This window comes from Phalacrocorax carbo, chromosome 2 (assembly GCF_963921805.1).
Source record: "Phalacrocorax carbo chromosome 2, bPhaCar2.1, whole genome shotgun sequence".
Lineage (NCBI taxonomy): Eukaryota > Metazoa > Chordata > Aves > Suliformes > Phalacrocoracidae > Phalacrocorax > Phalacrocorax carbo.
The window spans coordinates 140,486,683-140,512,327 of NC_087514.1; the positions used below are offsets into that span (position 1 = coordinate 140,486,683).

The 25,645-nt window shown below is 41.1% G+C and overlaps 1 protein-coding gene across 6 annotated transcripts in view; it reads right to left on the bottom strand.

Moving 5' to 3' along the window:
- DYNC1I1 (dynein cytoplasmic 1 intermediate chain 1) overlaps window positions 1-25,645 on the bottom strand; it is a 199,524-nt gene that overhangs the window by 145,402 nt on the left and 28,477 nt on the right. For 4 of the 6 annotated variants that reach the window (XM_064444578.1, XM_064444577.1, XM_064444576.1 and 1 more), the window contains exons 5-6: window positions 14,299-14,358; window positions 10,201-10,316 (exon numbers count right to left, since the gene is read on the bottom strand). In XM_064444578.1, coding sequence (XP_064300648.1) covers window positions 10,201-10,316; window positions 14,299-14,358 — 176 coding nt within the window. The remainder of the gene's footprint in view (window positions 1-10,200; window positions 10,317-14,298; window positions 14,359-25,645) is intronic. The other 2 variants (XM_064444581.1, XM_064444579.1) reach the window with 1 other exon arrangement.

Genomic DNA, 25,645 nt, shown 5'->3' on the forward strand with positions numbered 1-25,645 from the left:
ACGAGGAGCTGACATCCTGCACTGGAAGAAGGCTGACCACGGACTAATGAGTCATCTTGTTGCATTGCTCCTGATTCCAGATGCTCTGATTGCAATCTCCACTGCAGTTGTGCTCTTTAGAGTAAATGAGAAATAAACTTGGTCTGATCAGCTGCAATGTATCTGTCAGAGAAGGTAAGGCTTCTGTCAGTCAACACAGAGAGCTCCTGGACTGAATGTACCAGTAGCTGAGCGTCTGGTGATGTTGTGACTTTGGGGCCCGGTTGTCAGCTGGTAGACTGGATAGTGCACGGTGTAAATCAGAACAACCCTGATTTAGGCTGGGAGTGAAGGTGGCAGTCTCAGAACTGGCACCATGTGCATCTGTGCTGGTTTTGGCTGGGGTAGAGATAATTTTCTTCACAGTAGCTGGCATGGAGCTGTATTTTGGATTTCTGCTGGAAACAGTGTTGATAATACAGAGTTTTCTTCATTACTGCTGAGCAGGGCTTACACAGAGTCAAGGCCTTTCCTGCCTCTCACCCCACCCCACCCGCGAGCAGGCTGGGGGGGCACAAGGAGCTGGGAGGGGACACAGCCGGGAACGCTGACCCCAACTGACCAAAGCAATATCCCACACTATATGGCATCATGCTCAGCATATAAAGCTGGGGGAAGAAGAAGGAAATGGGGGGACATTCGGAGTGATGGGGTTTTGTCTTCCCAAGTAACTGTTATGTGTGACAGAGCCTTGCTTTCATGGAGGTGGCTGAACACCTCCCTGCCGATGGGAAGTCGTGAATGAATTCCTTGGTTTGCTTTGCCTGCATGTGTGGGTTTTGCTTTACCTATTAAACTGATCTTATTGCAACCCACAAGTTTTCTCACTTTTACCTTTCCCACCGGGGGGAGTGAGCGAATGGCGGTGTAGGGCTTAGTTGCTGGCTGGGGTTAAACCACGACCGAGGTCAAAATTGCTAACATCCGAGTCCTTGTTTTCCACCAAGTGATGACAGACATACCAGGATCTCATTCAATTACTTATTTCCTACTTCAACTAAAGGAACAGGTTGGGTTCTGCACAATAGAGCTTATTTTTTGTTTTATTCTAGGATAAAGTAGCCTTCCAACTCTTGTGTGGAGGATGGTATCTACTTGCTCAAAAGCACAGAGCAAGGATCACCCATTAAGATCAAGCAGGATCTGCAAGGAAGGTAGGTAGAGCCTGGTCCTTCTCCATGCTGTCTGCAGAGGCTTTGAACAAGTATTCCTTCCATGCACGGAATAAGAGTTGCGCTGTCCTCTCTACAGCAACCAAAGCCTCAAACCTTGTACATCATTTCACTGAGAAAGGCAGTTAACCTTTCTGTTTTGTTTCCCATCTTCTGGAGCCTGAATGGTTTAGAGAAGATGTAGGCCCAGTCATAACAAGTCTGTTGTTCTCTTTCCAGTCTTGTAGAAATTATTAGATGTGTTTCCTGGGCTTGTATTTGATGCAGAGGTACCTTGCGTAAGAGAAACAAGGGTCTGCAGAATGCCTGAGCCACTCTGGAGCAGCAAACTCCCATGCACGTGGCCCTGGTTTTCAGAAGACCATCCCAGGGTTTTGTTAAGATTGTAGAGGAGCTGCAATGAGTCAAATTACTCTGTCCCGGTGTAATGAAATGATCAGGGACAACGTCTAAGATCCCTAAAGGGTTTTCCTTCCTCAGACTTCCTACTGTGTGTGACCAGAGCCAATCTTTCCTCAGTTAAATCACTTCTTAGTAGATAATTCCCAGAGAATTACTGATGCTTAATAAATACTCAGATCTGCCTGTTGAAAACAGTTTAGCATTAAGAGGGCTCTCTGCTGACAAGTATCTGAAAACAATCTTGTATAAGAAAAATCCTTCTACAGAAGTCTTTAGAGAGGACCTGTGAGGAGAGACAGGGAATGGGAGCAAATACTGCAGCAATGATCACTGATAAATATACCAGTATACTGTGGATTTAACAGGCCACCTTTTAGAAATGGAGTGGGACTGTCTTACACAAATCCTATTTTAGCCCATGCATGCTACGTATTTCAGCAGATTAGCCATTCGATGTCTCCTCCTGCCCTCAAATACCAAACTGTGCGTGGCTACAGAGTATGGCCTCTTCATTTTTCCTCCCAGAAGAAACCCTGTCAGTGTCAAATACATTATTCTGCACAACAAAAACCACAGAAACACATTTTCCAAAGCCAAGTCCTTATTCTAATTCTGTACTACATATAATTATCATGAGCTGGCTGGTGAAGAAAGCCTTTAGCGGTATACACGTGTCATGGTTTTAGCTGGGACAGAGTTAATTTTCTTCACTCTAGCTGGTATAGTGCTGTGCTTTGAACTTAGCATGGAAAAAAAATGTTGAGATAACACACAGATGTTTTGGGCTGTTGCTGGGTAGCGCTTGTACTGGTCAAGGACATTTCTAGTTTCCCATGCTCTGCCGGGTGCACAAGAAGCCGGGAGGGGAGGGGGCACAGCTAAGAGAGCGGATTCAAACTGACCAAAGGGATATTCCACATCAGGTAACGACATGCCCAGTATGTTAACTGGGAGGAGCTGGCCAGGGGAGGGAGGAAGCAATCACAGCTCGGGGACGGGCAGCATCGGTCGGTGGGTGGTGGGCGGTTGTATCATTTGTGTTTCTGTGGTTTTTTTCCCTTTTTTTTTCCTTTCCCTTCCTTTCCCCTTTTATTATATTAACATTATTATCATTATTATAATAATCATTATTATTATTATTTTATTGTAATCATTAAACTGTGCTTATCTCAACCCACAAGTTCTTTTGCTCATTCAATTCTCTTCCCATCCCACAGGGGCGGGGGGGTGTGAGTGAGCGAGCGGCTGCGTGGTGTTCAGTTGCCAGCTGAGGCTGAACCACGACAACATGTAATGTCTGTAGCTTGGTAGGACTGGAACACAGACCCACCACACCTGGTACCTGCTTGATGCAGCTGTCCTGGAGAATATGTATTTTAACAAACTGTACTTTATTAATTGTACTTCAAGAAGAGATTGGCAAGAACAAGGGATTGCAGCTGATTTCACCAGTGTATTATTCCCCTGGATTTTTGTCATAATACCTAGGACTTAATGTTTTAGGCTTTTAGTTTACATTTCTAGATAATATCTTTTTCTTTTTTTGCAACTTTTTATATAAAAGGTTTGGTCTCTTCTGACACTTATTTCACCAGCAGTTACATTCATACAGCTTTTCAGTTATACAACTCAAGCATCTTCTAATAAGTATAATTCTTGCCTCAGACAAACGATCAGGTAAGTGTTTTTCTGCAGGTCACACCAGCATCCCTCCCTCACCTCCCGCAAGCCTCAGGCACGACGCGTCGGTTCATCGCTTCACCACCAGAGGGAGCTGCCTGAATGCCTTTCAAAGCTTTTTATGCCCGATTTTAATTTTTTTTTTTTTAAAAATCCACCTTTGAAATCTTGTTATTTAGAAAAGGGGACACAGTTGTGACAGGCATAAAGGGAAATTACTGAAAGACTGTTATACAGTGCAATGCCTCAAATCTTTGCTCCGCTTCATTCTAGTCTCATCCAATCTTGTACAGTCTGGTACAACAGTACAAAATAAGCTTTGTTGATTTAATCAAACAAAGCGGTCTTGAATTAGGGTGTTTATGCCAGCTATTGAGATCCACAGTATGACGCTGATGGACTGATGTTTGAGAAGAAAAGGCAAAGCAGATCTTTATAGCTAACTAAAAACACTTAGTGATACATAATACTGCCTAGGATAGACCATAATATTTCTTAGAAAATTAGTGTCCGTTAGTACTAATACTAAGGCTCTGCCTCTTTAAAAACAGAAGTTCTGCTTTAACACTGATTCATCTTTAGGTTGTCTCTTCTTTTTAGTAGTGATTTCTATCCTAGTTATGCTCTGCTTTCCAACACCACCTTTTGTTTACAACCGAGGGTCTCTACTTTTCCCCCGATTATGTCCAATGCCTTTCCATCACACATATTTTCATGTATCCTGACACATATGTTGCATGCATGGCAATGCACAAATGTGCATCTGCATTTCCCATTAAATGAGGGGTTCAAAGCTATTCTTGGGTCCAGACTTGTCTTCTTCAGACTGGAGCTGAGCTCTAAGATTCTCTGGAAAGGAAAAGCCGAAGTAAGCTCTTTAACTTAACCCCCAGCTTCTGATTCGTGAGCTCTAGACAGATGGGGCATTGGAAAGCTCAAGTACGATCTCACTTAGTTCTGGGACTGGCTTTCTTTAAGCACAGCATGTTCACAAGGCTAGAGCTGAGCTACACTCAGCCATGGGAAAGCACAGCAGGCCTCATGCAGAATTTGCTGTGCTAGAGGTCTGATGCAAATTGTCTTATGGGATAGACAGAGCCAGAGCTGCACACTGATTAAACCTGGAAATCTCAGCCCTAACAGTCAAAGCAAAAATAACTTTATGGATTTTATCATGGAACTTCCAGAGGCCTGACTTGTCTTCACAGCATTGGGGCTTCTCAGCCCTAGTCACAGGTAACTCTTCATCTGATTAGCAAAACTCAAAGTAGGACACAGCCCTCACATGATGTCAGTGTATGATACTTTTAGTCACACACAGTTTAATCAATGAGAAACCTACATTAATATGCCTACGTGAAGCACTGTGCTATCAAGCTAATCAGTGAAGAACTAGTCAATGCAGACAGTGGCACCTAGACAGAGTTTTCTTCACCCTACAGTAGTCACAGTTGGTATCACACACAGACAACTAAACTCATGTGCCTTGGCCTCTTGAGCCTTAGGACTGTGAGAATTCCCCTCTCCTCCCTCAACACTTTAAAAAGGATAACTTTCAGGAACATCAGTCAGAGACACGCAGAACACAACCCAGCCTCTGGAGTTTCACCCCTGTTTTGCCACTTTGTTCCAGTCTACTTACAAATGGAGTAGAGAGCTTATTTTCCCTCTTTCCCTAATAGCCAAAATATCCTCATTATTTGAATACAGCAGATAAACAGGCAGAGCATGGGCCTGAATTGTATTCTTTGCTAGAACTGGACAAACATTTGTGATATAGGATGAGGTTATCCTGCTCAGGTGAGTATGGTAACACATTTGTCTTCCCCACATGAACAATCATCTGCTGAAGATGATAAACAGGGGAAGTACATAGGACCTCAATTGTTCTAGGAAGTCAGATCTTCTCCCCCTATATATGGGATCTACTTTTTCATAAATGCATTTCAGACTAACCTATTTTCAGTGACAGTCTGGCAAGCCAGAAAAGTTAGATCATCTCATTTTATTGATGAATTAGTTTCTACTTCACGAGAGAGGAATAACAACATTCCTGACGCTGGCCAGCAACACCAGACAGCTCATAGACCCTCACCTTCTTGCTGCCCCCCTTGGTTTTGAAGGGAGCCAGATCAGAGCAGTATCTCCCTTCTAAGTGCAGGTACAGTCTGATGTTTTCCTCACTGAGCTTTTACCTCCTGGCCCACTAGAGAGCAGGAGAACAATAAGCTGGAGCTGAGGCAGGTACCCAGTGGAGCCTGACTCTGCAGGCTGTTTTCCTATCTGAAAAAGTAGCTTGCAGGGAGACATACAGACCTCCTTCCACTGCTGTACAGCAGTGAGGGATTCATCCTGGGCAGAGGTGAGGTCAGGCCACAGGTTTTTTGTTGCTGCATTCTCCTAGGTGTGCTTTCAGCAAAGGGCAGTTCTGCAGTGCTTTGGAGGGTCCAACCATCAAAGGCTACATGGGGCTGCCATTCTGGAGCAATGTGAGAGTGTCTGTACAGTGAGGGAATGTGTCCCAGAGACCTCTTGGAAAACATTTGGCATAGTCTAGGTCTTAATCAACTCCAGAATGGAAAAAGCAGCACAAGTGAAATGTCTCTCAATGCCTATGAACACCTAAATTCAAGTCCAGTTATAGAAGGAGGAGGGGGAAAGCAAAGAGTACTTTTTTTTTTCTCAGGCTTCAGAGCCAAGATCTGTGTTTTTTTTGAAGTTATCCTACATGGAAGAAAAGGCTGAAGCTTACTGTAACCTAAATAAAGCAAAAGCATTAGGTACTTGTGATCAAAGGGTTGAATGATGCATATACACACCTCCCTAAATAATAGAGTGGGTGGGGGAACTGACATGTCATTATTCCTCTGAAATAAAGTGAATTACCTGCTCTGAAAAGAGGAGTTAATCTGTTTTTATACAGTGAAGAATAATGTCATATTATTTCTTCTAAAATTAGCAGCTGACAAGCTGAGACTTCAGTGCTCATAGCATCTGGCTCTCTGGCACCGCACTGTACTGACCACAATGAAGACTTCCTTTACCAGTTTTATAAGGTTTGGTGGCGAATAGCCATTACCACGAAGGACTGCATCCATTGAGCTCCAGAACAGCAGCAGGTCTAAGTTACCTCAGAGTTTCTTTCTTTCTAGAGAAGCAATGTGCAGAGAACCTGATACTGACATTTCAAAAAACCTGCAGAACTTTGAATGGACTCAAAGTCCTCTTTTGGTGGTTTAATCATACAGGAAATATCTTTCCATTCAGCTGTACACTTTATTAGCTGTCTTCCAAGCCAGAAGCAAGCATGTGACAATCTCATCCTAAAATTCCACGTTCTGACATTTCCAGTGTCCAAGGCAGGCAGCGAAAGAGTAAATTCTGAAAGCTGAAGTCAGACTCATGTAAGTAAATAAGGGGTTTCTTTTTCCCTTTTGTCAAACTTTAAGGCTTCAGAAACTGAATAACTGAGCACATAACCATAGTAATGGCTGAACAATTTATCTTGAAAATGGCTATATTTTATCACATGAATGCATAGGAACAGCATAGAGACTTCTCCTCAAAACTGCTCTCCTGAGGAATTCCCCTCTGTTTGCTGTTCTTGTTTACAGTGACAGTATGAAGGGCTCAGCATTCATAAAGAGGTTTGGGAGACTGAAAACCTGAGAAGCCATTTCCATCAGACCTGGGAGACCAAAATCACAGGGCTTATTTACCCCCTAGAGAGTTTCAAATTAAATACCATTTCAATGGAATAATCAACTTTCCTGGCTCTTCTTTACTGATGCAGGGCCATGTTCATGTCCAAGTTATGTGCAGAGAATTCCCTAGCAGCAGATTGGAGAGGAAATATAAGTTAAACTTTCTCTCCCCCATGCATCTGAGGAACATGATTGGGTGATATTTTTTTTGTGTTTAAATACTGAAACTTTACTTTTGTTTATGTTTTTTCCTTGACTGTGATGACACAGATAATCTGAAAGATAATAAATCCATTCACCAAAATCATTTATCACCATTTGATCTTTCCCATCACAGGTTTGGCCTAGGCAGTTTAAAGTCCATTGCTTTTTATGTTTGCATTTATCTTCTTTTATACAAGTGAGGAACAAGGGCTTCCTCTGTGTTGGGAGAACCAAGAAAAGCCACATTGCCCTCTGCTTGCAGTCCTGGACTGCCAGGCTCCACAACAGCACACCGTTGGGTTTTCTTTCTTGAAGGGTAGGAAGTTTTCCTCTTGTCTACCCAAGAAAAGGATTTTGTAATAGTTGAAGAGCTCCTTGGAGAAAAGCAAGAAGAACTTATTGGAAGTTAATTCAATTTAATAATTAACTTATTAAGTTCCTTCCTCAAGAGTGGTTGGCCAGTTCAGAAAGGCATGTCAGCTAATGAGTGCTGAAACTGCAGGACCGAGAGTGGTAAACACATCAAAGCCATGTCTTGAACTCCCCGTATCCATAGGCTCTTACACTGGATAAAGGCTCTGTGTCAGGGAGGACGGGCATGCTCTCCATCTTATCTGACAATGACTCCATGATAATGGCCCAGGGTTGAGCACCTACTGGTCTCAAGCCAGGAAGGCAAGGCCACAGGGGCAAACCCCATCCATCTTCCTGAGGCTTCAGTGAGATGGATAGAGAACTGGCTGAATAGCAGAGTTCAGAGTGTTGTGATCAATGGGGCAGAGTCTGGTTGGAGGCCTGTAACTAGCAGTGTTCCCCATAGGTCTGTGCTGGGTCCAGTCCTGTTCAACATATTCATCAATGACCTGGACAAAAGGACAGAGCGTACCCTCAGCAAGTTTGCTGACAATACCAAGCTGGGAGGAGTGGCTGATACACCAGAAGGCTGTGCTGCCATCCAACAAGACCTGGACAGGCTGGAGAGCTGGGCTGAGGAGAACCTCATGAAATTCAACAAGAGCAAGTGTAAGGTCCTGTACCTGGGGAGGAACAACCCCATGCACCAGTACAGGCTGGGGGCTGACCTGCTTGGATGCGGCTCTGTTGAGAAGGACCTGGGAGCGCTGGTGGACAAGAAGTTGACCATGAGCCAGCAGTGTGCCCTTGTGGCCAAGAAAGCCAACAGTATCCTGGGATGCTCTAAAAGGATTGTGGCCAGCAGGTCAAGGGAGGTTATCCTCCCCCTCTACTCTGCCCTAGTGAGGCAACATTTGGAGTACTGTGTCCAGTTCTGGGCTCCCCAGTTCAAGAAAGACAGGGAACTACTGGAGAGAGTCCAGTGGAGAGCTATGGAGATGATGAGGGGACTGGAGCATCTCCCTTATGAGGAAAGGCTGAGAGACCTGGGTTTGTTCAGCCTAGACAAGAGAAGACTGAGGGGGGATCTTATCAATGCTTATAAATATCTGAAGGGTGGGTGTCAAGAGGATGGGACTGGACTCTTTTCAGCGGTGCCCAATGACAGGGGAAGGGACAATGGACACAAACTGGAGCACAGGAAGTTCCACCTGAATATGACAAAAAATTCTTTACTTTGAGGGTGACAGAGCAGCCACCAGCTGCCCAGAGAGGCTGTGGAGTCTCCTTCTCTGAATATATTAAAAACTCACCTGGATGCAGTCCTGTGCCCCCTGCTCTAGGTGTACCTGCTCAAGCAGGGGGGTTGGACGAGATGATCTCCAGAGGTCCCTTCCAACCCCTACCACCCTGTGATTCAGCAGCCCTCTGAGAGATGAGCAGAGATGAGCTGGATTCAAGAAGGGAGGCTTCTGACGATGCCTCTCCCTCTGCAAAAGCAAAGTTGTCAGGACATGCTGCTCAAGAAGCAGCCTCCAAGCAACGGGGTTGTCTATGCTTGAAGGCACTGTTTCAGACAACAGATGACTAGGGTAAACTTGTTGTCTGGGAAAGTAGAATCTGAGTATCTAACTCCACAGTTTTCATTTCTGGTTTCTTAAAGGCAGAGCTGGTAACCCAGTTGCAGAAAAAAAAGCTGACTATGTTTATCACTGTATCTTCCCTGACAGTAACTTATATTTAGACAGATTTGCTCGAACACCTTTTGCAACCTACTTGAATCTTCTTCTGTATGGAGCGTGGCAAAGTTCTACACTATCTGCTGCAGGAGAGCACCCAATTGTTGAACGTTTCTTGATCCTTCATTGTTAACAGCAAAAATTACAGTCAAGAACATCTTCAGTTTTTCTTCTTCTACCTGCTTTGTAATAGTGTGTAAATTACACCAGGCTAATGTACAGGTTTACATTGAGTTTAAATGTTTTCAGTTGACCTACAGTGTTCTACAGTACAACACTGGCAAGAGTGTAGTCTAAGGAACAGAGAGATCAGCACTCCCCCACTAACTACTCCACATATTTACTTATCAACAGGAAAGCCAAAGAGCTAACAAATAGCTCCGTCAGTACAGGTAATATATCTGTCAGCAAAGAGGAAGTGGGACTGTCTGCACCAAATTATGTAAGCCTAGTCTTTCAGCACATGGAGCTAAGTGTAACTTCTCTTAAGATTCACCTACAGGAGAGGGACACAATGACACTGACCAAATATCTGAGGCAACTTTCCATCACAGCCTCTTTACAAAGCACAGAATGAGTAACTTGAGAAAGCACACAAAATGGAATAAAGCACTTCTTTAATTATATTCACAATGATTTATTTGAAAATATATTCGCATTATGCTGTTATCTAAGCACAACCCATTGTAAGGCAGAAGCAGTTTGTTTCCAGCTGAATTTAAAGTAATTATTATAATTATTCTCACCAGAACAGCCATTAATCACATAAACAATACCTGGCTTGCAGAAAATATGTGATAAGTAGCTATATTATGATTTACTATTATTTTTCTTACATTCTTTAACTCTTACATGAATACTTATTTTCCATGAAAATGTTGTTTGAAAAAAATATAAGAATCTTACCTTCAGATTGATGCGTGGCAAGAGGTGTCTGTGTCTCCTTGGAGTATGATACCACCTCCCGAGGTAAGAAATCAACCTGGGTAATCTTTGAGACGCCTAGTTTGTGCAGTCTGCGTCTAAGATGGAATACATGACATCAGGTGGTTAGTCATGGTAAATGTAAATCAGCAGCAGGAAGAAGAGTGTTTGCTTTTATGAACAAGATAAAAAAATACTTTGGTGTTTGCTAAGATGAAACACAATGCACTATGCATGAGAAGTACCTAACTGCAGTGAAGAAAACCAACCTGGGAACCATTTTCCATAATAAAGTACAGTTACTGAACTCTAGATCATGCTGCTGAGAGGGACTGTAAATGGGAGAAAGGAACGACCTGCTTGTGCCCCTCGTAACATGCAACAAAATTCTCTTTCATACCATCATTACTACAACGTTCTGCCTGCTCAGAAGAGGTAATGCTCAGCCTGAGATACACAATAGTGGAAAGGGCAGGGTGGGTGTAAACCAGGCTGGGTTAGGACTGTCATCTGATCACCTGAGAGCAGTAATGGAGCCTTTAATTTGCAAGGTGGGTAATTTCCATAAAGAAGGAGATTCTCCCTTCCAAATGAGTGATTAGTAGTGGAATTGATGTAGGTTTATGATTAATAGAGCCCTAATGTAAGGGTAGGAGGGGAGCTCTGAGACACAGCTGGATCAGGGCAAGTATAGCCTTCTTTTTTCTACTACTTCCCTAACTTTAAATAAACCATATGAAATAAATCTGCAAGGCCAACTAACTGTAAGTGGGTAAGGGAAAAAGAAGAGAGACAGCTGAACATGATCATGAACACTTTTAGTCATACACAGTTCACTCAAGAGTGGGGGGGGAAAAAATCTATTTATTTCCTGAATATTATTTGATTGTCTGTAGGGAGGCAAGAATAAACAAACATTTACTTGCAAATGTTTACTGGAAAAAAAGCCAACTTTCATCAGAAAAAGAATATGCACATAGTAAACAAAACAACTAAATAAGTCCAATTGCCTAGATCAACAAGTGCAAGCACGCTAACATGTTTATGGGAAATAAATTCATGGATATGATATTTCTGAACTGCCATGTGATTAGAGAGATCCATTTGGAAAAGCAGAAAACTCATACACATTATCTATATCCTCTCTGTTTTCCAGAATGTCAGAAGAAGAGGTCAAAAGGTTTTTGATCTAATTAATTTACAGTGGTTTAGGTATTAAATTCAGATTGATCTGAAAGGAAATGCGAGTCTCAAAACAAAACCGTCATCATTGGATGACACCTACTGAACTCTTCAGCTGGTTAATGCTACATCAGCTCTATATTTTTCTAATCTATTTAACTGGCTGAGTTGTTATTAAGTTGAATGTAATTAGATTCAGCAGGTAATCAGTATGAATCAGCAGTATCACATAACAAGCCACTAGAGCAGAAATAGTTGTTACAGTGCTGAGTCTTTCTTCTTTTCGCAGAGGAAAAATTAACAAGTCCCCCTCCTTACAACCATCTGTGACTTTTCCAATATGAACAAAAGCTACGATTGTCTGAAAATCCTATATGGGGGCAGAAAAACTTTAACCGCTTGTGATATACTTCAGCTAATGAAAGTTTTAGTAGTGTTACATTTTTGTAGCTGCTTTAACTGAGGGTTTGCATGAATTCAAGCTTTAATAAATATCCTACCCCAGCAAAATCTCACACGCTTTTCCCTCTTTCAGCACCAGATGTGAAATCTCTGTTGCCTACTTGGTCAGTTAGACTTTCCATCTAACCAGTCCTCTGGTGCCCCAGGCTACTTTTTCCATTTACTGAGATTCTTAAGCCTTCTGCACTGAAAGAGCTTCTTGACTATGGTCTTGGTTAAGTATAATCTCTAATTAATTATATGTCTAATCTGAGCTTAATTAGAACCTCACGTGATTCTAACAACAGTTTCACATGAGTTCATTCCATATCTCCTCAACTGCCTGAGGATGGGGAACATAGATTCTAATGGGAGCTGGATTTAACTGCTGGCTGGGTTAGCCTCTCTGTAGGCTGCTAACCAAGTGAGCTACATCCCAGAGCACTGTGCTGACAGAACACGTGGAATTTTTCACCTAAAACATTTCTAGTTTGGGAATTGCTGATGCCTGTACAAATGTCTCGTGTTACCCATACCCTGTAATTACTGGTGAAGACAGGGAGGTCTCCCTTCATTGGAAGGAATGTGGTCTCTTAGTTCTTTCTTGACTCTTTTAAGCAACTTGTAATGGTTTTTGCTTAACTAAAAGTTGGCCTAGCCCTTGGTCCCAAGCACTTAGGGACAACTGGAGCATCCTTTCAGTATCTGGACTCTACCAAATATGGGCTGTAATGTTCTAGTTTCCAGTTCTTTTTAGGGCAGCGCTGAACCGCCTGTTGCTTTCCCATCCCTGTTTTTTTTACCTGGCTGCTCATGAGTGTTGAAATTTACAGTTTGCTGGGTATTCATCTTAGACAGGACATAAGCTTTGAAGGATTCCTTTCAAAAACTGCCTTTGGGATATCAGTAGGAGGACAGTAACTAAAGTCCATGCATTAAAATTGATTCTTCTGTCTGCAGGAGCCAGAAGAAAGATGTATCTGCTAGAAGTGTTTAACTACACACATCATTTGCATGCTTGCTGCAGGATTTTTTTTGCATTGGTTTTTTTTTATCTGGTCTCATGACACCAGATGAAAGCCTGGTTCTCTCCCTAACTCTGCCTTGGTTTTGAAGAGAGTTTTCTTTCAAAGGGCCAGAATTTTTCAGTTAGGGATCTACATACATGTAGATTTACTCTTTGGCTTCTTTTCTGTCTTTGCACTGACTGCTCGTAAAAGATTGAAGTCATACACAGGGTTATCTTTACGTGAGTCAAATAAACCTTCTTGCCTTGCACAGTCATTTGAGGAATCTTGCTCCTGGGAGTGCTCGTTTCTTAATCCAAACTTCTGGGAAAGAGCAGCTGAGATTTCTAAATGGTTTCTGTATATTAAACCAGGTCAAGAAACTCTACTTTTTTGGTATAGCCCAGGTAAAGTTGTAGAAGCTGAATCTATCTGAAGCTGCAGTCAGGTGGAAATGAGAAAGATTCCTAACAGTTTTGGATGTGGAGAAACCCTGTACAGAAAGTTCTCCGAATGTTTTCAGCTCCTGGTCATCTTTCCTGGTGAATAGCCCTAACTGCAGCTGAGAACACTGTCAATCAGTAGTTAAAGAGCAATTGTGTTTTTTCTTATAGAATGGTGGATGAATTTCACATAAGCTAGTAAAAGCTTGCCTGGAGACTCAGACAGGTAGAGCAATTTCTTCAAGATAAAGATTTGGTTTTGCCTATGACTCAAGTTCTGAAGAACTTGAGGGACAGCTACCTATCCTTTTAAGAGCAACAGTTAATCCTAAATATCTCTGCAGGTAGGCATTTCTAAATTATTTCAATTAACTTTTTTTTTTTCAGATGCTTTAGGTAGAGAAGTTCCATCCCAATCTAGAAAATATTAATTTTAGCTCTAGTACAATTTAAAAAAAATGCTTGATTGGCCTGAACTTAACTAAGATGGCACAACAGAAGATGCTCTTGGACTATGACCATATATAAGTGCAGAACTGTAAGCACATGTACAGCTCTTAAGGAAAAAGGGGAAATTGTCACTGCATGTGGAAACAGCATAACTATGGCAAAGTCAGGAAGGAGGGGAAAAAGTACCTTGCAAATGATTCAGAGAGAAAAGTCTGAATCAACCGGCACAAACAAGACCAATATAACTGTACATGCACTTTGAAGTGCCACAATAATAACATTTCATCTGTAATGAAATAGTTATTTGTATTGTGCTTCAGGCAACAGAAATAGCAGCTTATCTTTTCACCAGCTTCTTTAAATAGTTGTTTTTTACACAAAGATGGCTTTGCTGAAGCTTCTTATTGAAGAAACTGAAAAAAGGAAACTTAAATTATGGCCTTTTTGAGTCAACAAAGCAAATGAAAATCACATAAAACCAGCTCAGCTGGGAAGCATTTTCAACATAACTCTTGCAAATAAATGATAAACAAATAACAAAAAGAGCTGACATATACCCAAGTTCAGAGTCAGACTGGAGCTGCAGCACTGAGGGGTCTGTGTCCCATTGCAAGGTCCTAGGGCGGTAATCAGCCGTGCAGCACAAAGGGGCGGGAGGGGAAAAAGAACACACAGAATTAACTGAAAGGATGAACAAAACCCCATCTCATCAGTTACATGCTCTATGTAGTACATTCAACCTCCAAGTGCAAGGGACAGCCACAGTATGTCAAACAATGTTTGTATGTCAAACTATGCCAAGACAGGCAACTTCTTAAAATTACATATTGTTAGTAAACAAAGGGAATAAGCTGGGTTTTCTTTCAGATATTGGTTAATGAAACTTTCTTTTTTTCTTCTTATGAAAGATTTCTAACTCTTCAGCTATGGTTGATACATTCACAATAATCTGTAAAACCGGCAGGCACAGTTTATTGTAATCATGTTTTCATGATAAGGTGGTCTGAGTACTAGCCGAGAGCTCCGCTGAAGAGTCTAGCCCTTTGCACACTCCTAAGAGTGACATTAAGCCATCCTGTAAAACAGTGCTCTGGGCACGAACATCACAGAGTGCGTATGCCAACAAATGGCATGCTGACACCAGCTCTGACATATTCTGGGGGCATCTGGGACAAGTAAACCAATTGTTCTCTTCCTGCAGATAAAATTTCTGGGGAAGAGGGGAATGATACATCTGGGTAAATCAGATCTGTGACAGTCTCTTAATAGACTGCTGTCATATGGGACTGTCACCAAATGTACAAATGCTCCAGAGGTGTGTTCTGAAGTGAAGACATTGTTCCTTGCATTGCAGTGCAAGTTGCCGTCTATCATCTTTGCAAACACTCACAGGGCCTTTCTGGACTCCTGTGAAATACTTACAGTCCCCCAATTTAGAAATACAAAAATTGACATATTGAGGCCAACGTTTCCAGAAGTGCCCACTCATTCCCTGGCTCTTGATTTTACTTTATTTTTCCTCCCTCAGGAAGTCACATCTCATATGCAAGAAAATTGCCAGAATCCATGACAGAATCAGGAATACAAGTTTGGCTCCTGAGCACCTTTTCCTGTAGTACGAAGACTAGATTTTGCATTGCTCTCACTAGCAGAGGCTAAAGCAAAGGAAAGCACTCCTTCACTAAAGCATGCAAGTCATGCAGACACCCTGGATAATGATAGTCCTTAAAATAAAAAACTCCCCTCATTTCTTCTGAATACAAATTCTGAGGATACAGAGAACATAATATTACCAGGTTCAGCCAAAACCAGCCATATAACCAGCCATGCTCAATTCACACAAGCCTTTCTGCAACAATAGCAACCTTTGCCAATAAATCACTCATATAAACTAACAAGTTAGTGAATTATGTTAGAAATAGATCTCTTAAAGCTATACAATTATACTACCTCCTGTACTTAGTAAACTCACCCATACTATTACTAACGTTAACTCACTTTCTGGAGAGACAGAGAAGGACATGTGCTGCACTCTGTCATGTCAGAGTGAAAGAGAATCAATCTCAACATCCTGTATGTACAAAAAGAATGAAGAACTGTAACGCAAAGGCGCTTTCCCATTCAACATAAGGGCACTTATTCCCCTCAACTTCTTATGACCTATAGTGATGTGCATTGGCGTGAAAGACTTTACAGCGATACAGAAAGGCTTCTCCAAAACGAAACCGTATTACAAAGGGTCAGAGACAAAACAATACAATAATAAAGAACAGATTTTTTTCCTTGTAACTTGACTGTAGCTCAAGTACAGTGGAAAGGAAAGTGGACATAAGGATCTCAATGCCTGATGCTAGGCAAGGGCGTCAGTGACTAATGCATTATAGATACTCCATTAAAAATGCTATCTGTGTGAAAATGACTCTTGTAATGTCACCGAGGTCAGTAGCATATATTAGGACTTGCCATGTAAATGCCCGTTTCTAATCTTATGGCTGCCTAGGGGCCACTTACACATGCATATCCAGGTTTTTCAAACACTTAAAAGAAAACATACATAACTCATTTCAGGTTTTTATCCCCCCTCCATCCACTTTCAAAGCTACAAAATTTCCCAAGGGATAAAGACTATTACATCAGAAAGAATTCCATTATAATCTGATTAAAATCAGAGCTTGCAACAGGCCTCTAAAGAGGTATAGCCCCTACAATCCATCTCTAAGAATCCAGACCAAGCTACAAGAGAGGGCACATTTACCTCATACTCAGCTGAATGTCTAAACGAAATAAATTTAGAAATCTTCACACACTCAAGACAGCACTCAAAAATATGAGAATAGCAACACCTGTAGTTCAGGCCATAATTTGTTACATGGAGAACGTACATGTAGTGGAGACATGTTCTTCCCTTAAGTACTTCATTATCTTGATTCTGACATAAAGACTTCACCATTCTTGACATTGATACATTTAATAGCAATTCTCCTGATTACACCAGTTCTCAACAGGTTTAGTGAATCTGCAAAACATTTCCTAGATTTGTGCTCCAAATGTTAATTCTTCTCTCTGCATCATTGTGTTACCACTTGCAAAGGCTTGAAAAATAGATAAGGAAGCAATCCGCTGTATTGTCCTCTCAAGCTTGGCTGAGCAGCGTTATTGCAGAAAATGAGGCTGCAGGTAGCAGATCTTCAGGTTTCGAGTCTCTTGCCCTGGGAGACACAAAACGCAAGTGGCTACACTCACATAGTGGAGGCTGTAGAGCACAGGGAGTGACTAGATATTTCAAGGAACAATATTGATTTGTCCTTTGCCTCTTCCTGGTACCTGAAGAATGTCTGCAGATCAAATCGAATGTAAGTGAACAGCAAAGACGTAATCTGGACCTGCAATTTAGCCAGTTTCCATGGCAATAGCATTGAAAAAGAAATAAATAGATTCTTTGAGGATTAACTACCCAAAGATGATGTTGAATAGCCCGTGCTGTCATCCAGGCTAGGAAATTAAAGCTAATCTGTTTGTGATGAGCAGACATAGCGTATGATACTCATGGATCACTTGGATGAGCACCACCATTATGCTTGTTCTCCTGTGGACAGTTCTCAGTGGGGATTCTGAAATGCCACTGGATCTCAATGAAAAAGCGGTGCCAATCTTTTTCAAATCTAGTGCACGAGTTCTTTCTCCAGAGGTTTCTTCACAAAGGAAAGGATTAGGTGCTGTTCCTCTTTTTTTCTTTCTTCTTCATAAAAGAAAATTGAAACTAGCTTTGGGACTTCCAGTCACCCAAAGACAGGGGCAGAAGAGTAACATTACAGAGCCAAAGCCAAGTGCATGTTCCAGAACTGCTTGACCAGTAGGTCAGCACTCAGGCAGAGGTACTGCCACTGTGGACCCTTTCAGAGAGCACAAGTTGGTAAAAGTCCCCCTAAATGGATTCAATAGGACTGTGGCACAGATCTATGTAGAAGAGAGACAAAACATTTTACCTTAACGTTTTTATGGGGAAAAGAGATTAGTCCAAGCGGGGAAAAGTAGTGCTCCCTTGCACTTCCCAATCCTTCCACAAATTTGAAGGCCATCTGGGCTGAGCCGCCTCCTGCAAGCGCACATGGCATGGGAAGGATCCCTGGAAACTCACTGAGCATGAGCACACGGTCAGGACTAACACAGATCAGCCCATTCCCACCACCCAGACAGCACAGACACTATTTTAATCAGAACTACCCAACATTGTTTCAAAGCTGGTTGCTATATAAGTCTCCCACATTGTGACAAACAATAGCCCTGCTATAAATCTTCCTTTTACATGTTTGGTGCACAACAGCTGCCCTTGGCGGACTGTAGGATAAAAAGCTGTAACTTATCAAATAACAGATTGTTCTAAAGCAGCATGAAGGGAATGAGGGCTTTTAGATCTTGCACTACATAGACAAGGTACAAGTGTTATTACCTCTCTAAACTGATCTGCTTTCACTCTCTTCATTTAGATAGGCATATTTTAGTACTCTCTTTACTCTGTATTATGATCTCAATAATCTTATCTTTTTTTCTCAAATTTAGGACAGTATTAATGCTGGTGCTGTTTCAGCTCTTAGTACTGAAAAAGTACCATATGATTTTGATACAATGCATCTTCTTTCTCCCCAGTCCTTAGAGGAACAACCTGCAGAAAGAAATCAACAGGAGGAAGAGACACAGATGTCATACATTTATTAAAGGATTGGACAGTAAAGCAACTTGTTACATTCTTCTATTCTGAATACTTGTACAAAGCATTAGGGAGATATTCAGAGCACAGAGACCATTGCAAAATCTGAGGTGGGAGGTGAAAGGAATTTGAACAGAAGCACTCCCTTTTCTGTATTATTATTACCATAGAAAACCAGTCACTCTGCCATCTGTTACGATGCCCTGTGGAACCTTACTTCCAGAAGATTTTATTCTGATTGCATAATGTCAATTACATAGATTAAAAATGTGGAAAAGACTAAAATAAATAAACTAAAAATAAAATAAAATATTTGAACTCTTTTAGAAAGTTCCCAACCTCCAAATGCATTAATTAAGCATGGAGTCTGTAATCTAAAACCATCTGGAATCCATGAGAACTCCTCAGCTGATTTAAACAGCTTCAGGTCTGGCCTCAGTGATAGTATACGAAACACATAAGGCATTAGTGCCAATATGTATACTTATTAAATCATCATAATAAAACAATATTTAATATCCAGAATCACGGTCAGATTGCAGTACAACTTGGCTCTGGTAAGTGCCCAATTCCAATACTTTTCATTAAACCAGTGTGCAACATGCTGGCAGTTTAGTTCTGACTCTGCTTCCCTGAAGCTAAAATAAATCCTCTCTCATCTGTTGCTGATGCCACAGAATGTGTTCTGCATGACTTCTTTTCTCCCCTGACTCTCCCTTCCTATGTCAAGAGCAACCAGGCCTGAAAATCCATGCTTTTGAAAAAGACTGCTCACAGAAAAAACAGCAAACCCTGCTTTCTCAAGGGGCCTCTTGCAGGGCGAGATCTCTTTGCCTCATTGCAAATCACACCTTCAAGCAGAATAGAGAAAATCAAACACCATATTGTGACATCTCCTGTCACCAAAAGCTGCTGTGCTTTCCAGAACAGGCAAAAACTGCACTGACAGTGTACCAAGTCCCGAGGTATCTGCTGGACTGAGATATCCATATGTGTCCCTAGAAGCACCATTAGACCTGACAGGTCCCAAACCCAGCATCTTCCCTTGCAGCAACAGCAACATCCTAAAATGACCCTTTGTGTGGGAAATAGCTATCCCCTCCTAACCCTAAAATACAGCAAAGGAGTGTGCCATGATTCCACAGATTAAGCTGTGCTGAGGTTTTCAGAGATCAAAGGCCAATCCCATTAAGCAGAGCACAGATCGTTGCTAAACTGAGAGACAAGAATTGCAGAGGCTCACTCACAACTTATGGAGTCATCCACAGCATATGAGGTCTCATACCACCGTTGCTTACTGGAGTAAACCTTCTGAAATTATACAAATGTTAGGAAGAAATGACTAGTTTAATTTTGCCCCCCTGGGGGAGCAGGGGGTCTTGACATTACACTGCATATTTATACCATCTTCAGGCACCTAAATGCAGTGGACCAGCAATGAAACATGTCACCATGGGCCCTCTGCCCAGGAACAGAAAGATAGACTGCTCCACGCAGCAGTTCTGAGCACCCAGTTCAGACTCCAACTGTGAGTAGGTTTCAGAGGTGGTTGTCCACAGAGAATATGGGGGGAACAGCCCAACTAACTTGGGTGGGTGACTTGGGAGGGTGAGTAAAGAAGACGATACCCTTCTTGGTGATGCCCAGTGACAGGAGAGGAGGCCATGGACACAAACTGAGAAAAGGAAATTCCACTTAAACATAAGAAAAACTTCTTTACTGTGAGGGTGGTCAAATGCTGGAACAGGCTGGCCAGGGAGTTTGTGGAATTTCCGTCCTCTCAGAGACTCAAAACCCACCTGGGCACAGACTGAGCAACCTGCTCTAGGTGACTGTGCTCTGAGCAGAGGAGGGTTGACTAGATGATTTCTAGAGGTGCCTTCCCACCTCGGCCACTCTTGGTTTTGTGATTCTGTGCTCTCCCTTTCATGTCCCTGCTAGCACCCGATGAAGAGCCACGGGGCTCTCTGCATTGATAGGAAAGCTACTTGAAAGCCTGCAAGACTCAGTCTGCTTCTTGCTTTCTTTTATTCTAACTTCAAATGCAACTAGCAAAAGAAGTGAGTTAGGAAAAAAGTGCGAACCAAAAAGCCCAAAACTGAGAAGCATAACAGGATTCTTGTATTTTACTTTGATGCAAAGAGGAGCCTCATGCTTAAAATGCAGGCCTGGATTACAATTTCCAAAAGATTCAGAATTGCTTACATTAAGAACTGTGCACCTGCACATGGATGATATGCTGAAAACCAGGTTCCACCCAACTCATATAGTCTTAAAAATACTGGATGCAACAACTATGAGATATGAGAACTATTTTAAAATGACCAGTAAAATGCAATGCTTAGGATGCATTTGAATGCCTTTTTTCAATACAATAAAAAATATTGTCACCAAATTACAATCCATTATTATCTGCAATTTCAATATGTTATCCATCATGTATCTAGACTTTTCTTTTTTGAAGGTCTGACTATTGCCAGAATGAATTTAAGGCTGCATAAATACTTAACGATAAAATTTTAAAGAGTTCTACCTATTTTGTTGTGTCAGTTTCTCCAAAGTTCCTACTTCACTGTTGATTAATTAGAAAATCTGAACTAAGAAACTGTTGGTGAGAAATTACTGCAGATGTTAAAAGAATATATATGTGTATAGATAAGCTGTTTGGTTTCATTCCTTTCATTCTATATTTTTTATAATCTTAATTTTCTCCACTATAATTTTCACTTTCTGATATTTTTTGTACATCCAAAACAAAATACATCAAGAAAAAAGAAGATTCAAAGCTACTACTCAGAGATGGAAAAGTACCACTTGCCTCAACTGACGCTTTGCATTTAAGCCACTATTCTGCTGCCATCTGTGCTCTGTTTTGCAGATCTGTTCCACTTTGAAAGGATTGGCAAAAAGAAAATACCTTCCTTGTGCTACTTGTTTTCTGAAGCACATTATAAGCAAAATGGTTATCAGCAGTTAGGGAGGATCTGTGCCTCTCAACAAGACGCTCACTTATGCTTGTAGCGTAGTATGCTCTGACACCACTGCATGTTCTTGTGTTCAGAGCTGGGCGGCTAATCATGAAATAAAATGCCATAATACATTCAGCGAGCAAGGAGTTTGGCACCACTGTTGGAGCACAGCCAGATACTTGCGTTTGCATTTATACTTCCAAGCAGGCTGACACCTCCGACTTCCAGTCTTCCCCAATAAAAAGAGCAACTATGACCTCCCTGAGAGCAGAGCACTATCTTTCAGCTGCCTGGCAACCACAACAACCCTTCTCAGAAGGGCATGACTTTAAAATACTCTTCTACTTCTTTTTAAGGCATATTTATAAAAAATTATGCACAAATAATATTTAAAACACATGTATGTTCAAAACCATTTTTAAACCAAGGCTATGCTGCTGAATGTGTTTAATAGTTTCCAAAATCCACTTGGCATTTAAATCAGAATGAACAATTCTGGCATGCTTTTAATTGTAATGACATATCACAGGACCAACACCTTGTTGATTCCCATGTCACAGAATTCCCCTAATTAAATCAGCAGTTAAATTAATCCAATCTGCTGAACTTACTTGAGATATATAAAGTTTGTCCTTTGATTCAGGTCTACATTACAGAATATCATCTCCCGGCAATGTAATGAACGTTGTCATTCTCACAATTTATATGCTATAGCTACAGAAATCTTAGTCTGCAAATTTATGCTGGTTTGCCAGGAGGGTCAATGTGCGCAGCAGGCTGGATCTGGAGGATAGAAGGTCAAATAGTTAGAGGCTTCTGCTGAGCCTGTGAACTGACAGATTTACTGTAAGTGCTGGATAGCATGAACAGTCATTTTGAAAGTGCAATAATAAAAAATATGTTCAGGAGGGGGAAGGCACAAGCTATTTGGTTCTTGTAGCAAGCCCTGAAAATTATTTTTTAAAACAATACTTTCATCTTGGTTTTTATACCAAGAGTAAGTCTATGTGACAAAATAGAACTTAAATGATCAAAAATGTAAAGAAAGAACTTGGCGGGAGGAGTTTTACACGTTATCAGCTCCTGCAGATGTTTTAAAGGACCCGCAGTACTCACGTTAGGACACTTTGATCCAGAGTCCATGGATATGCATATAAGGAAAGTTTTCTCATAAACTTCAAGGGGCTTTGGATACAATTGCATAGAAGACGAAGTTACATTTATTAGTCAAATCTAGGAAAGACAATCCATAGCCTTTCAGAGGAGTCAAAGAGCACGAAGGCTGGAACTTACAATTTTTAGGTCTGGTATTATTCAGCTGAAGAAGGTGAAAGATTTCAGCAAATTTTCATTTTTGCTTCAGTGCTAAAAACCAGTAACTACCAGCTGGAAGAAGAGTCGGTGTTTCCCTTTCTTTATACAATTTTTTGTGTGTGTGCTAGAAACAGCAAAAAACATTACAGAAGGAGATGAGATTTTTGCTACAACCAGGTTGAAACAAGAGCTCACTGTATGACAGTTATAAAAAATTTTTCACATCAACAGTAAAAATGACAAAACTTTTCATGACCCAATTATCTGACTTTTAATAGACCAGCTCAGAAATTATATTCTGACTTTGAATTATTAAATTAAGTATAATTAAAATTTCTGAATCAAAATCAGTTTTAAATAGTAAACCAAAATGTTCTCTTACAAAAGTTTAATATGAGATGCTTCAAAACTCCTTGAAAAAAGAAAACATGATCTGGAGACTTACCAATATCCTTCCAGTGGCAGCAATTCCCATTCTACAGCTTTGAAGAAATTCCTAAAAAATCACTTACTGAAATAGCTACTCAGAGCCACTTTTTATTTTTCCAGATTAAACATAAAATTATGAATGGGGATTTTCTGAGGGGCTTTTTATTAGGCTAGTGAAGGAGGAAACATCTACAGGCACAAATTGTACCAGAGTAACTATGTTAAACAGTTTAACATAGGAGGTGATCTCATACAATTTAATTAAATCAAGCTGAAATTCTGTGCAAGAGAACTGTTTAAGCTGAGCTGTCCTTAGTAAGTAAGTTGTTTTGTTTTAAGAGGATTAGTGTTTTAGTCCCTAAAATCATCTGATTGTCTGACTAAATATATGCATGATATGCCTGAAAATAACTACAGAGAAGTAACTACAGCTGGGCTGATAACCTAAATGGTTAAGTGGGGCTTTACACATTAATATTACTTTCTGCTGCTTGCAGCTGGGGCTCAGGTTTCCAAGCCATTTTATGAAGCACCCTGGGAATGGCAATCTTTCCTTCTCCTTTAATTTATAGCATGGAGATGCTTGCTAATGAGAAAAATAATCAAAGACCTGGAGGACTGAACTCTATCCATCCTTTAGAAATGAAAGCATGAAAATCCTTAATGATGCCACAGGCTCACATGCTAAAAGGATTGCAGATGATTCTAATTAATATGGACCATTCTGACTTTGTAACTGGCACACACTGAAAAACACTCCCTACTTTCTAGGTCAGATATACAGACACTTGAAAGCAACTGCCAAGTATCAGTCCCTAAGGTGTCTGCTTATGTTTATAGGCTAAAAAAGAAAACTGGCAGGGAGAGGCTTCAGATAGCTAGGGGTAAATATACACTGAATATAAAGGAGAAGGAGTGTGGTTCTTGTGCAGGGACAAAAGGAGGGAAAAGACTGCAAGAAACCTGCCTTCCTCCAGCCTCATATGCACAGGGCAAGCCATGATGTGTGCAAGCAGCTCAATGCAGCCACTCATCCTGAGCGACCGACCAGCCCAGTTACTGTCCTGCAAATGGGCTGGGGGTGGGAAGTGTAAGAGATTTGCAGCATTGCTTTAAAAAGCAGCAGGGTTCCTAGGGCAAAGATAGCTGAGACAGCCAGGGTCCCCCCAGGCAAGGGGAAGAGGCTGACACTGTCACTCCTTCACTGATGCCAGCACGATTCAGGTCAAGAAGGCTTAGCGCACAATTTGGCCTCCAACAGTGTTGGAAACTGTAAGATAAAACACATGTGCCAAGAGATCCGGATGATGGTGTCATGGTAAACCATATGGGAAAAAATAAAAATGTAACAGCTGGGGTGTGTATTTCTGCCTTACCATGTAACGGCAAACATCCCACACCAAATCCAAAGCCAGCAAAACAGAGTAGCAATGCCAGCATCCCACGGGATATCTCATTTGCCTCTAGCCACCAAGCAAATGTTGCTCTTGACTCTCCACTGTGAAAGACTCATGTCTTCACTACACAATGGTCCCTAGGGTTACCATATTTTTTCTGAAGAAAAAACTATTCAAGCAAAGATCATCATAAAGTAGTTATTTTCCCTCAGTCTTTCCTGTAGCTCCCTCAGAGTCTTTACATTGTTCTGTGCTTCCCTTTAGCTCAGCCCATTTATGAAATACGTATGCCACTAAAACAGCCATTTAAAAGCCATTCTGTACATATAAACTGATCTTAAAAAAAAACACCATTAAAAAAATATCTGCTACTAATAACCATTACGGCTGCTACTCCTGAGGCAATACAACACAGGCCCACTTGTACTGGCCACATTTGAAGAAGGATCCCTATCATTTGTGAACGTGGTAACACAATGAAATGCTGGTAGTGCAAAGCTGAGCAGCAATGATAAAACAGCATAATTGCACAGAACCTGTCAAATGCATTTACTTAATGATAAAGTAGTTAAGCCCTAGGCAATATGGTTATGTTAGCAGTGGTTTTAGCAGATCTTACAGAAACATGGTTTTATTATTGTCTACAAGAGGTGTTTTCTATAGCTAAAGAGAATGGAAATATGCTGCATGGACTATAAAAGATGATCTACTACAATAATCCTATCTTCCTGTATAAATTGAGACCAGGATCACCTTCTTCTTTGCCTTCTTTATCTAATTAAACAGCAAAGCAGTTATTTAAAAGGGAGAATGGCATTCCAATACCCTTTCTTCAGCTTGTCAATATGTTATATTACTGTACTAGGTAAGGAGCTGTTTAAAAATGAAACAGTGAAAACAAAAGCTGAGTTGCCAAACTCAAAAAGCAAAAAGCCTAAAAAGTACAGAACCTAAAGACTCTAGTGACATTTAGATACACTTATGAGAGATCAGCAAACAAAATCTTTGTGATTTTAAATATTATGTGGTAAGAACACACTCCTTTACTAAAATGCTTTTTTTTAAAAACTTGACTGACACTAAGCAA